Source organism: Trachurus trachurus (assembly GCF_905171665.1).
Source record: "Trachurus trachurus genome assembly, chromosome: 12".
NCBI classification, from domain to species: Eukaryota; Metazoa; Chordata; class Actinopteri; order Carangiformes; family Carangidae; genus Trachurus; species Trachurus trachurus.
The window spans coordinates 20,645,687-20,660,136 of NC_139908.1; the positions used below are offsets into that span (position 1 = coordinate 20,645,687).

A 14,450-nucleotide genomic window follows, 5' to 3' on the forward strand; every position below is an offset into this window, starting at 1 on the left:
GTTGTGACAATACAAAGAAAACATCACACAAATGCAGTTACTGTGACTGATACTGTACTTTTTAACTATTGCAGTGATTTAATAATAATAATAATAATAATAATAATAATAATAGTGCAAGGGTTAACAAATTTAGAAAATGCTGAAATTAAAAAAAAAAGAAAAGATCAAAAGTGAACATTGGCAACTTGGCACGAGGAACATGTATATTACAGAATGGCTATGAAATATTTGCCCTCTTAAAGCAAAAACATAAAATTATGCACAAGGGTTAGTGTGGTGTAACAAAGAGGAGTCTGACTTAGTGATTTCTACATGGTGTGATTGGTTTAAAATGTGCACACATTGAGGTTTCTCATATTATAGCAAAATCCACCCTTCATTAAGTGTAACATTGGAATATCTCTCCATCGGTTCTGAACAAATTCACTGGCACACTTCTCACTGCATATTATCTCCACCCAGAAAATTCAAAAGTATCTTATATTACAGTGATTGACATCATCCCCAACTATTAAAGAGGATTAAAAGAAATATTTACAGAACGTGACACAAAATAAAACAGACGGCAAAGAAAACCTAAGCTAGATATAATTACGATTGCAATATTATCAAAGATAAAAAGTACAAAATGATAAGGAACATCACTTGGAGAAAAAAAGAAAAACAACCTCATTTGACATCATTGTGGGCAAACACAGTGGCCGGTTCTCATTACTGAGAGCCAACGGAAATACACAGATAAAAAAGAAAAAGAAAAGGATTTCCATATTTTTGTATAAGGCCACTAAAAGAAGAGTAGAAGAAAACAGAGCAGGAAGAGATATGTAAACCATAAATAGTCCTACGCTCCTTACCAAATGTTCAGCTATATATATTTTTTTTTTCCTAGGAAGAAAAAGTTGTTACCTGAAAGTTCAACCTGTAATATTATATTAACAAACATCACCTTCGGTTTTAAATTCATAACAAAACACTCGGTTGTCACTTTATTCGGAGGGTGTTTAAACTCATCGCGACGCTACAGGAGCAGCTCGCTCAGACTGTGCAAAATTCTCAAACACACTGTTGTGGCAAACGTGTCTGTTCCAAGCAGTAAACAACATTTTTTAAATCATGAGCTTCGAAAAGCACAATACAACAATAAATATGTATATATAAAAAAAATAAATAAAATGCACTAGGCCACGTGAGCCAAGAGTTGTTAATTGAGCTTATAAAGAAATATGGCCAAAGCAGGACTCTCCTTCAATATAGACAGTGGATGTCAACACTGTTGGTCTTCATTTAGGTTTTGATTTGAATTATTCTTATTGATTTATATAGTGATCATGTGAAAATAAATGGAAACTCGACATGGCAAGGCACACATTAAACTGATCCATCCTTCAAATCCAGGGGTAAAAATCACTGGTTATTAATGTCTACACCTTCTCTTGAAGCATCTTCTGTACATGATTAACCAGTGAACCATTTAATAATCTTTTTTTGCACTTGGTTCAATAATTGACTAGGGCTGTCTCCTAGTTACCAGCCATTCATTCATTAGTCCGACAAAAGAGCTCTTCACGAGATAAACCGTACAGCATTATCACATTGACTCAAACCATCACAGTGGAGCTACGGAGCAGGGCGTTCAAAGAGACTCCTTTACTTCACACGTTCACAGTTTGCACAGTGTAAGGCATCGAACACATGGCCACAGTTTGAGAGAGAGGGGTGGGGGGGGGGTGGGGGTTATTGCACGACAACACTTGGAAGGTTTGGGAATTTGTTTGGCTCTCCAGCATCCTCCGTTACTCCGTTTGAGGCTGTGCCACTCCAGCTTATGGGGACATGGGGGTTCAAACACACACACACAGACACACACACAGAGGTTAATTGAGTGGCTGAGTGGTCACTGCCCGGTGAAACAGCTGGTGAGTGTGAGGGTTGAGCGAGCCGGTGTCTGTGTGGTTGTGTGCTGTACAGTACCTCTGTAAATAATGTGAGTGTTTCAGGGACACGGGAAAAGTTGAGTGTTTGTCCAAAATAGCCAGATGGTGAAGGTGAGAGAGCGTGTCAGTGAGCTTGGCAAGGCGCAACCCGACAGTCAACAGCAGCTAAGACACATCAAAGGTCTGAGAAAGAGTCCACTTGGCAAAGCTGAGGAGAATAACTCCTGAGATCCTTCTCATATTCTGAAATCAGAAGATTTTCTACTCTATTCTTTCATTCTCTCTCTCTCTCTCCTCATCTGCCCTCCTCGGCTGACCGCGTTTCCGACTTCAGCCTCACAAACTCCTTGGCCACGTCGTCGTTGGAGCGCTGGGAGAGGATGCGCATGGCTGTGAGGCCGGTGTCGTCCATGTTGATGCGTTGTCCCAGCGGGCACCAGCAGGCGCAGTTGCCCTTCTCCATGACGTCTCGTAGCTGAATGACGGCCAAGCCCACCACTCTGTCCGCACGGCCGAAACAGTAGTCTTTGACGCAGACCTGCAGCTCGTAGCACTCGAAGCCGTCCTGGTTGCCCAGCACACTGTGGAAACACACGGTCATTACACAACACGGCATCAGGTTAGTCCACTTAAAGCTGCACCAGATGCTCTAGATTTATTAAGTAGGAAGATAAATCCCACACTGAGCCGCCAGTTGTGTCACAGATTAACCATGTTGGTAAACACTGACATTACTGATGTCACATTAAATCATCCTGAGAACTGAACGGTAGATTCTTAAAATATCTAAATATCTTATAGCCAGTTGGAGTGACTAGTGTTCACGATCAGAATCAGAATAAGGACATTTCAAACAAGACAAATTTGTTTTGGTGATGTTGTGCATTACAGAGGAGAAGAAAGAAAACTAAAGGAAAAATAAGATACAAGTCAGGTATATTAAATCGATCATTCATCAATAAAATAACTTCTAAAAATAAAAAATGAATCAAACATTTATGATAATGATGATATTAGAAAAAAGTACAATGCGCAATTATGTTCAACGTACCAAACTGCCTAATGTGGCTTAAATTGTGTGAAATATATTATATATTATAGATATGCGGCCATGGACAGTTAATAATGCTGTTGAATGGAAACAGCAACAACCCCCCCCCCCCCCCCCCCAAAAAAAAAAAAAAAAAAAAATTATGTAACTTAAGGACATTTCCAATTTCTTAACTTATCACTTATCCAGTTGTCTCTTTATCCATTAACTGTTAGAAAAAATGATTTAACCAGAGGGTCCCTGGTTCAATTCCTGACAGGCTGCACCCTTATAAATGAATTAATGAATAAATAAATAAATAAATCAGTCAGTTAATAAATAAATAAAATAAAACAGGTGGGTAGGCCTGCTAGAGAACTTACAAGTGGAAGGTCTCATTGAACTTGGGGGACCAGCTGTTGTTCTTAGATTTGGTCTGGAATTTGCGCTTCTTGTCGCTCAGGTGAGGCCCGATCATGGTGATCTCCACGAAGGGCCGGAACATGCCGGATGTCTGCCATTTTAAATCACTGGCCCCCATGACTGTGGAGAAGAACCATGTCATCAGGTGAGTAATTGTTGTTTTATACAAAACAAAACAAAAAAACTCCACATTTTCTGTGATGATTTTATGAAAAGCTCAAACTGACCTTTGGCAGTAACTTTCCGCTCCCCATTCTTAGGGTGAGTGTAGAGCTCCAACTGGACGGACACGTCACCTATTGGCTTGTCCACAGCTGCACCTGAGGTAACACACACCCACATTATGTGCATCAGTGTGCATCATCTCATAAAGACAAAAAAAAGTTTATTTGATTTACAATGCAGAGTGAGTATGACAGGAGGGAACAGGTGGAGAGGTGGGGTCGGGGGTGATCTGTCCACCTCAGACGGACGGAACGATGGAAAATGGACAAAGGGAGAGTGGGTGGGGAAAGAGAGAGGAAGGCTGGTGGATGATTTCAATGTAACCTACCCCTGCTGGGCTGTATTTTTTCATTGGGGGTTAACCTAATACCCTTTCCATTGTGCACTGGCACAGAGGCAGCACAGGAGATAAGAGAAGACAGCAATAACATGTCAACAAATTCTACCATCAGGAACATTTTAAACACACACAACAGGTGCAGACCTAAAAGAGGGAATATTCAGTCAAAGGCCTTGTTAATCAAACACACACTGTTCAGCTGGCGCCCTCTCCTGGTTTATTATGGGATAGGTTTTGACCCGCAAATTGCTTCAGATGCATCATTTAGGCAGCGGCCTGAACTACCTTGCGCATGCTGGGTGGTGACAAAGGTCTTGATGAGTGTGTCTGTTGTCTGGGTGTAGAGGGACAGAGCGTGGCGCAGCGAGGACAGCTCAGGACTCTTCTCCAGGAACGCCTTCTTCAGCCCGTTGCCTCCTGCATGGAAGTATTGCTGCAAAGAAAACCAGGGGTCAGTCCATGCAAACATCTGAAGGAACATCTGGGATGTTTAACTATATTCTTGTAAAATTTTTAAATCAAGGAAAGTTATTTTGGTTTATCTGCTTTGGTTATCATCAAAAAACTGTTCTGGTGTTACTGTATATGACATTTACACAAGTCCAAATACAATCAGTCATTACGGCAGCAAACGCTCTCAAAATAAGGTTCATGATTGAAAACAGTTAAAATCATTTTTTGTGGAAAAAATGTCTGTATTTCCTGGTGATTCATTTGAAAACCATTTCAGCTGAATATTTAAGCGTTTTTCCAAAACTATCCATCTAAATTCATTTCTTAATCAGTTGCTTTGTAAACTTCACTGCTCATTCCATTTGCTCCATCCTCTTCACACTTTGTGGTGGCCACTTAAAATCAGCTGACTACCTCAGCTCTCTGGTACCTGATTAATGGATGAATAGTTGATGAAGCTAATTTGACCCGTCTGCCCCGCACCCTGATGAAACCAAAGCCCTGTGGTATAAACTGACCTTGATAGTGTCCAGTGCAACGTCCATGACAGCGCACTGCCTGGGAGACAGGCTCTTAGCCTCCCCTGCCATGTGATCCTGCACAATCCAGATGATGAGAAAAGAGGTGAGCGAGCTCCATAAAAATAGATGCACTTACTCTCAACAAGTCATCTTACGGTTATTTCTTCAGTGACACCGAGCTCCATTTAACATGGAGTCGAAATGTCTGAAGGATTACGGTACCTTGAGTTTGGAGAGCTGACCAAGTTCTTTTGCAGCTGAGAGGATCTGTGCACCCTGAAGGGAAAACAACAACACAACTGTGTGGTTACTTTCTGTTACATTTAGACGTTTAAAAGTCAATTTCAGCGACTGCTGAAGTACACAAAGAAACAAGCATTAGACTTACAAAAGTATCGTTGCCCTGTGGCAGGACAATAGTCTTCTCCAGGCTGATCATTACCATCCTCCAAAGCTCTTTGAGCACACGCTTCAGTACAGTCTTCTCACACACAGTGGCGAACAGCGTGAGCCTGCAAAAACATGCACACACACACACACACAAATACATAAACACGCAGATTAATGAGGTGCACAGGCCGTAGAGGTGTGAGTGATGAGGTGTGTTGTTTCCCTGAACTGATGCTATTTGCAAAAAATATATAATTTAAGATTTTTTTATTTAACTTAAGAGGGTGTATGCATGCTGATTATGTAAAAAAAAAAGGAAAGCAAAAGAAAAAATGCCAAAGGCGACAGAAACTTTTAATAGACAGAACTAGTTTCAATATTCTTAAGAGCGGGAAGGAGAACTCAGTTTAATATTGTATTGAATCCACTCACTTTCCATCTAGGAAATCCATTAGAGGTCTCAGCATGTTGTCAGAGTCGCCGTCCACCTGGTTTTTGTTGTTGGCGTTTAACGGTCCTTTGATCTGGTACAGAAGAGACGCCATCTGTCGCATGCAATCGTTGATACGGCTCTGGAAACTGAAAAGGAAAGATAATGGTGAGCAATAAGCACGTGGTGTTATTGATGTGCGTAGAGTGCGTGTGATGCTGGAGAGTACCTGTTCCCAAATGTCCTGCTGAGCTCATCCAGGACGTTGTTCAGCTTCGCCTGCAGGTCGTTCAGTAGGTCGCTGGCCTCGCTGTCCATCTGCAGAGAGACGAGCGAGACAGAAGCGCAGGAGGTGTTGGTTTAAAATCATAAATCATAAATACAAAGGAGCGCCTTTTATTGTATATACTGCAGCAGAGTCAAGGGAGAAGTTTGGAATATGTTGACAGGAAGAAACTACCTGTACAATCTTCCCTGAGCTTCCACAAGATTTTAATGTGCAGAAAAAATAATTACAGTCAAGGGAGAAAATATGCAGCAGGTCCCCCCTCCACTGAGGACCAGGAAAACCTTTCCCAGGAGTTCATAAAAGGGATTCTTTCTATTTGCAGCTTCTGGCAGAATTGTTACATTGTGTAACCCCAGTTTGTCACACGTTACACACCATGAGGATGAGAGGGAAACTTCATAATTCAGGCTTCTTTCAGGTTGTACTGTAATGTTTGTTTTCTGTGCACACACATGACTGTAGTAGTCTGATTAATATTTAACACATGTCTGCATAAACCCACCTTTTTCTCTGCAGTCTCCAACTATCGATGGGAGCACATTGAAAAGAAAAATAAAACATTTAACATTGCAAGAGAAGCCCGTGTGTACAAGCAGCGAGTCTCACGAGCACAGGGGTTGAGGGAACAAGTGGGGAAAAGATCCATGAATTACCTCCAGTATACCTAACACAGGTACACAGTGGCATCATCTAAATAAGCACAGCCCCGAGGGTTAGCTAAACCATATGGATGAAGCCCATAGTGCGGCTCATTAAGTCAATGATCCAATGGCCTTTTGATTCATGGGCTGTCAGGGTTACGTAGCACCATTAGTGCAGCGCGGAGGGAAGGCTTCAGGGGAGGAAAAGGCAGCTAGAAATGGATTGTGTTGTGTGTAATGTGCTGAATGTGTTTTGTTTTTTTCAATTTTTGCCTCATAGTGTTTTTGCGCGCATTGGTGTACTAATGAATGAAGTCCGGCGTACGCGGACACTCACCTTCTTCTCTTCAAATGCATTTTCAATCTACGGCAGCACAGAGAGAAGTAGAGGGTAACGCAGGACAACCTCAATTAACTGTCATTTCTCATTTGGAATTTGAATTTAATTTAATACTATGCACGATCAATTGACATGACACAAAGTGCTGTAGCAGCAGATGTACCCTAGATGTGTGTATACTATATATGTATGTAACCTACCTTTTCCACCGGTGCATCCATCTTTGTGTGCAATGATTGTTGTGACATTTAAAAACAAGAAATAAAAATGAGAAACTATCAAAACAAACAGATTATTTTATGAAATAACTGTTGTTAGAGGGGAGATGAGTGGTTAGTTTGGCGGAAAAGAGCAGGGAAAGTGTCACTGAAAGAAAGTGAAACGTCGGAAGTGGAAATCAACACGGGTGACTGTTAACAGCTAGACACAATAAAGTCCACCATGGGATTGACAGGGGAGCCTTGTTTCAGTGAAATGCATCATCAGTGAGTCTCACTGTGATGCCGCTGGGAGCAGGAAGAACAAGGAAACGGTGAAGAAGAATGACTCTGCACGATGTATCAGGTTAAAACCACTTCAGGCCGCAACAAACCTCAACCTCAATTTTCTCCCCTTCCTCCCCTACTTCCTTCTCCATCTCCACCTCTTCCTGCTTCTCCTTCTCCTCCTCCTCCTCCTCCTCATCACTCTCCTCAAACTAGGAGTGGCAGTGAAAGACAACACAAAATGTTAAAGTTTAATTCTCATTGAAGCTATTTCTGCAAACATTCAACAGATTCATTTGTGTGCTCACGTTGGTGCATTTTATATCCAGAAAATATTACAGATGCATCATTTGAGATAAACATATATGCATGCATGTATCATAAAACATGCATGCATATACAGTCAACTTGCCTGCCAGGCTAGCTTGTTATTGTTGCGCTAGAAAAGAAATAAAAAATATGACTGTGACTTCACTCAACCAAAAAAATACATTCTACCCTGACTGTAAAGTTAAAACTGGACAGGAAGACATTTTGCTGATAGTTGATGATTTTCTCTTTCAAAAGATTTTCAAATGACACTTTATTTTTGTTTTTGGCTTGTGCCTCATGTGTGACAATTTATAAATATTTGATCGCAATTTTAAATTATGCTCCTGTATTACTTGCAGATGTACTACAAACTTTGGTTCATTATCATCAAGATAATGAACCAATCAAAAGCTCAAATTGATCTTTGTTTCGTTCGTTTTGGAAAAAGAGGTTTTGGTAACCAAATAAAAACATCGAAATGTATGGATGTTTTTCTTAAAATATTTTCCCTAGGGAAAAAAAAAGACTTGTTGCATCAACAACACAATAGGAAGAAAATACTGTAATCTTATTCTTGACCACGAAACCACTGTTTATCTTATCTTAATCCTTACCTCTGTGCTGTCAAGCAACTAACCTAATAGACACAAACTCAATTGATCTCCCACATGTTGCAGCCTTTCAACTTCCAACACATCAACCCCAACCCCACCATCAACAAGCACTTCCACACGTCAACACAAAATTCAGCCACCAAAGGAAAATTCCACCACTTCCACTGTTCAAAACTGGAGACTCTGCTGCGCTTTAACGGAGAGCTGCAGCAGTCACATCCTGTGACTTCCATGACTTTTTCCATGAAAAACTCAAAATGTGAAATGAAACATCCTACATCTTCCAGTAGTGCTGCTTCTCCTGGAGGTGACCGTCTCTTCATCTACTCAGACTGAGTTTAAACACAGAATACTTACAAAATAATCTGAAAAGAGAGGGGCTCCTTTTCATAACATAGCTACTGTTACTTCAGATTTACAGATGCATGGATAATCCTACAGACCAACACACAATAAAATAGCGCAAAATATGCAAACAACTCCAAAAGCAGAGTACTTCTTACTAATATTCTCATGAACACAGGACTGGAGGACACTAGAACAGTTGAGCTACTGTGTTTTCTAAAGAGGGAAATCAGGATCTACTCGTGTAAAGTATAACGAGTATTCCATGATATGAACTAGCGACTAACTAATTTAAAATAATCACTACAGTGAGTTTAAGTCTAGCAACTAGTGAATCTACTCTGCTACCATCTACAGTACCCACCAGAGCCTTTGCTTCCTTATCCTTAGTTACGACCTGCTGTCCAACCAGGAGAAGGAATAATCAATACTGGGATGTACTACTTCATCATGTTGTTTAAGTGGTACTTTCATATGGACATATGTGACTATTTAAACCCTACTTGGACTAGAATAGGAACCTACCTCTTCCTCTCCTGCCTCCTCCTCCTCCCCTTCTTCTTCCACCAATTCATCTTGCTTTAATTGTAAAAGTGAACACACTGGTTGAAACTTGAGCTACTGTTTCCATCAGCTACACACCAGCTACACCGAACACAGCTAACAAAAATACTACACTACAGCTACTATAAATATGATAAAGCACTACAGTATATGCAAAGCGTGGTATACGGTTTCAGAGCAGAGAGAGGTTGCAGCTGACAGAGAGTCTATTGATTGTCCTAACTGCTGCTACACTTAGGACACTGACACAGAGGACGTGATTAAATTAAGTCTCTGTCTCAATATTCTCTGGTCTATTAGGCCGCACGGGGGGCTAATCTCTGTCAATATTGATTTGCTTCCATTGACAGCATCACATCAGACACCGGGGCGGCACAGGAGGACGTAAAACCTGCCGGTGACATGACATTCACGGCAGAAACAACATCTACTACGGCCTTGAGAAAAGTCAAAACTATTTCCTAATCCAGTCTACCGGTCAACTCATTAAACCACCACTACTACTGTACAGTACATACCTGCGCTTCTTCTGTTGCTCTCTGATGCACAAGATACCACACAGACACAGCTGATGTAGAAGCAACAACCACTGAAATTCTATTTTTGGCTACATGACCAAAATTGTTTAGATTAGAGCTTGCGTTTTTTATTCCTCAATAATGAATACACCTTTAAGTTAGAAGTAGTTGAGTGCTAATGAGTTAAAATGGGTGGTCCTCTCACCTGTTTGGCACCCATTGACTCAAACATCTTCTCCAGCTGGATTCTGAGCTGCTGCACGTTATTCATCAGGACGCAGGGCTACAAGAGGACACAGGGAACACAGATACAGGGTTCACTGAGATGAAACTAATGGAGCAGGGAATTATTCAACTTTTAAACATGATTCAAATTTAAAACAATGTTCTAAAAGACTGAATAAGATTAATGTGACAAGAGACCAGGTGCTGCCAGGTGTCAAAACCATCTCAGGAATGTGATTGAATTTGTACTATGTGATGTGAATTAATAAACAGCAATGACATTTAAATGGCCAATTGTAGCACAGAAACAACTTACAATCTTCTCCTTGTCAATATATGAGGGGAAACTCTTGGTCAGAATGGCACTGTACTGCAGAAGGACTTTGGCAATTGTCTGCAAAAAGACAGAGGAAGAAAAACAATAAGAGTAAGTGTGAGTTCAATTTCTAGTTTAAATTCAAACAATTCAAATCCAATGGCTGACTTTTATAACTAATAAAACCACTCACAGTGTTTACCAAGTGGAACATATAACACTTCTGGGGAGCATGATCCAAGGATCATCTCTTCTGAATGTTTAAAAAAATCCCAATTGTGTCTCACTGTATTACTGTATCAGGCCTACAGGAAAACAAACCCAAAACTCCAAACCCTGCTGTGCCTCCTTCTCCCAGGAGGGGAGGTTTATATCCAATTCAACATTCCTGTTTAATAAGGTAATATCAAATTGCCTGCTCAAAACAGAGAATGTCCCTCCAGACAATGCTGTAATTGTACTGTAATATCCTTCAATTATTACTGTGCTTCTAAGAAAGGAAAATAATCGAGGTGAGATTCTGCTTCAGCAAGTAAAAAATCAAACTGACCAAGAATCAGTTAATTAGGGAAAAAAAAACATGTTTAAGTTATATCCAGCAACTATTAAAGAAGTTATACACTACTGTATGTATAAGAGCTCTGAGCTTTATCCTTAATCCAAATCCAGTGCCTCCAATGTGATGAACTGCAGAGCAGATATTGGTTGCCCCAGCTGATGAAGTGGGGTTACCTTGGAGAAGCGGCGACTGTACTGAGCCATGACGCTCGGGTCGGGACATTCCAGTTTCTTGATGATCTCAAAACTCTGGTTGAGCTGGGTGAAGATGTCCACCACTGAGCAGGAGAACAGAGCGTGCTCAGACATCTGCTGGAACTGAGACAGAAACAAACACATAACAACAATATTTAGTTAGTTATAATCAGTATTCACAATTATACACTATTAAAAACGTGTGCCTGGACCTTAGTAGTCTCATTTTAGTCTTATATTTTTATTTTCATGTCTATGAGAACCTAACCTTATAGGGAGAGTTAAAAAAAAACATCAAATTCAGTTTCAGTTTTCTTACTCCGTCTTTTTTGTCTCTCTCCAGCGCTCCATGCATAAACTCTATAGACACGTCTTCATTTTCATCCAACCACTGCAGCACAAACTGTAGGAACCATCTACCAGGGAAAATAAAGAAGCACAGTCACACAGTTACTGTAATCAATACCGGAGTTATGGATCAATCAATTCCATAATAGAAATGTAGTGTAATGTCTCTTTGCATATGAGTGAGTATGTCACTTACGAGGGATAGTCGGGAACAACATCCTTAACGTTCGGCAGCTCCTTGACGTACTCATTGTAGAGCCACTTGACCTTAAAGTGCAGGTTCATGTAGTCGGTGCTCTTACACAGTCGGTGCTTCTCGTGCTCTGCAGATACAAACACACGAAGAGGCTGTGAGCTTTCTGATGAGACTGAGGGAGAATCTGATCCTCTTTACTAAGCAACCATTCACAAATTTGTTTCCTTCCTGCGTCCTGTCTTTACACTGAGCCAACTGGCCACTGGCTCGAGTTTCACACAGAATTTCATACAAAGACGTGAGGATGATATCAATCTTCTTTTTTAACTAGTGCCAACAGAGCCAGTCGACCAATAAGAGGACAGACAGAAGATGCCTTTACATGATTAAGATGAACTTTGATTAGTATTAAGAGACAAGAGCAATGAGTACATTTAAGTCAATCCTGCTAAGACTGACACATATTAGCTTACACTCTTGGATATAATGCAAACACATAATGTGTACCTCCACCCGTGTTTTTAATTTTTAACTGATTACTCAACAGCAAATGACGTAGTGCCCTCAAAGAGCTCTATTTCTGGATAATAGATAATCAACTGTAGATGTGCTAATATGAACTTCAGATGCACTCACAGAAAGCAATGGGATTTTCTTGCATAATAATAAATCATTTTATAATGATTAGCCTAAGTCAATTTTAACCAAGCACTTGAGTATCTATTTTGTAATCTAAAAATGACTACTCTTCAGTAGTGAAATATCTCTCAGGATTTGTTGAAAATCACTCACAACATTTCCAATCACTTTCAATATTAATGACGATTGAGAAGGTACAGTAGAGGCTGCTACAGTGACGCTCTGTGCTGGAGATTCATCCTGAGGACAGGGGCTGGGATAAAAGCTGGCTGTCTCTGAGGACTGGTGGTTTCTGTGCAGTACAGTGCAGTGGAGAAAAAGTGCAGGGAGGCTCCTGGGAGACATAAGCAGCTTTCCAACCCTTCACAATTATCATTTCCATCTTTAACTTTTCCTTTGCCATTGTATCATTTCTCCTGCAGAATTTTTCATCTCAGGCCATTTCTACTCTAACCAGGGCTTTTTCTCTTCTCTGGTTTTGAGTTTCCTTCTCTTCTTTTAGATAAAATACACCTCTGAAAACCTGCACAGCAGGATATGACTACAAAAAAAGCCTAGGATATGACTCCACAGGATACTACTCTACAGAAACATACTATGTGGAACATATGGTGGAAGAAGCTACAGAATGGTGGCATTGAAGGATATAATAACTAATGAGTTTCATTCTGAAGCGAAATGTGCTTTCTTTGAGGAGATCAAATCAATTCTGCAGAAATGATGATAACTTACTGTCTGTTGATGATAGAGCAAAGAAGGAGACCTTGAGAGGGATAATAGACTGGGGCTGGGACTTACCCTCCATCCCGTACTTCATGTCTTGAGCAAACAATGTCCACATGACCTCTGCTGACACCTTCCCTACACTCAGTTCTTGAGGGAATCTGGGAGAAGAGCGACAGTTTGACAAATATATGAATAACATCGAAATAAGATTAATCCTACTGATCTCAGACATCAAACAAAGCAACATGAGTATCGCAATAAGCATTGACATCAAGTATTAACAGATACAGATTTGGTGAATATTTGTCAGCTACTAACTGGTTGAGCACGGGTGTGTAGGAGTTTCTGTCCTCCTCAATGATGGAGACAATCAGCATTATGAGTTTGGGCCAGAAGTCCAAGTTCTTGATGCTCGGACCCTGCTCCTCCAGAGGGAGCTCCTCCTTGTTCTGGGTTAAAAAATGAAACACACGTCAGTCACTAGGTGTAGCCTTGGTAGAAGCTCAGTGTAATGGATTCATACTCATCATCACTCCATTTTATTTCACTACATACAGCTGGATACTTTGCGTGTGACTCACTGTGTCCACAGGTTGGTACTGTCTGTTGTACAGCTCGTGGCAGTTGTTGAAGATGTAGTCATACGTCGAATTGAGACAGGCCTTGACACAGTCCCTCACAACCTGGCTGGCTCTGGGTGGAGACTGTAACTCCTGGACCTGAACACCAGATGGAGATAGCAACACTGGCGGTGAATGATTGCAAACGATCACTGGCCCCATATAGACATGGTAGCGCACACCACATGGTGACTTTATGGCCGAGCTACAGCTGAATGCGCCGTTTAAAAGTCAAGGTTACCACTACTGAGATCCTACAGAGAGGAACTTCAGTAAAAAAGAAAGGCAGATTCATGAAATGCTGTTGGCTGCTACCTTCATCCTGAAGAAGGTGATGCTGGTTAGGAGATCCACAGTGGATTTCAAATCTTGCAGACGATCCTTGCTGCTGGCAGGGAAGTGGTTCTGTGAAAGAAAAAAAAGAGGATAATTATTATAATTTAATAATAAGTAACATTGATAATGCTAATCATTACAGACATGTACATATCAGTGAGGACAGCATGGAGACCACTTTACTTGCAGAAGAAAAGTCGTTTTCAAAAATATTCTTACTGACTAGATCAATAGCCTTTCTTTTCTGAGAATGTTAATGTGATTTTCAAATTAATGAAAAATAAGTTCCTACAAAAGAACATTCAATTTTGCATATACAGTAAGTCATAGGTCAGTAACAGTAGGCAACAATACATCGCTATCTATGGTAAACATCATTATCAACTATCAGAGCTGCACCAGTCATTGATGTCAGTGATATTTGTTTAGTAAAA

The 14,450-nt window shown here is 40.6% G+C and overlaps 1 protein-coding gene across 2 annotated transcripts in view; it reads right to left on the reverse strand.

Moving 5' to 3' along the window:
* Positions 1-9: 9 nt before the first annotated feature.
* LOC310994712 (protein unc-13 homolog B-like) overlaps positions 10-14,450 on the reverse strand; it is a 65,537-nt gene continuing 51,096 nt past the window's right edge. Inside the window, exons 22-40 of one of the 2 annotated variants that reach the window (XM_083983498.1) lie at positions 13,996-14,085; positions 13,642-13,779; positions 13,379-13,509; positions 13,133-13,218; positions 11,696-11,822; positions 11,471-11,567; positions 11,131-11,274; positions 10,399-10,476; positions 10,063-10,140; positions 5,979-6,067; positions 5,752-5,898; positions 5,318-5,441; positions 5,152-5,205; positions 4,927-5,004; positions 4,241-4,388; positions 3,944-4,000; positions 3,618-3,710; positions 3,351-3,510; positions 10-2,518 (exon numbers count right to left, since the gene is read on the reverse strand). In XM_083983498.1, coding sequence (XP_083839624.1) covers positions 2,233-2,518; positions 3,351-3,510; positions 3,618-3,710; positions 3,944-4,000; positions 4,241-4,388; positions 4,927-5,004; positions 5,152-5,205; positions 5,318-5,441; positions 5,752-5,898; positions 5,979-6,067; positions 10,063-10,140; positions 10,399-10,476; positions 11,131-11,274; positions 11,471-11,567; positions 11,696-11,822; positions 13,133-13,218; positions 13,379-13,509; positions 13,642-13,779; positions 13,996-14,085 — 2,205 coding nt within the window. In that variant the 3' untranslated portion in view covers positions 10-2,232. The remainder of the gene's footprint in view (positions 2,519-3,350; positions 3,511-3,617; positions 3,711-3,943; positions 4,001-4,240; positions 4,389-4,926; positions 5,005-5,151; positions 5,206-5,317; positions 5,442-5,751; positions 5,899-5,978; positions 6,068-10,062; positions 10,141-10,398; positions 10,477-11,130; positions 11,275-11,470; positions 11,568-11,695; positions 11,823-13,132; positions 13,219-13,378; positions 13,510-13,641; positions 13,780-13,995; positions 14,086-14,450) is intronic. The other variant, XM_083983499.1, reaches the window with a different exon arrangement.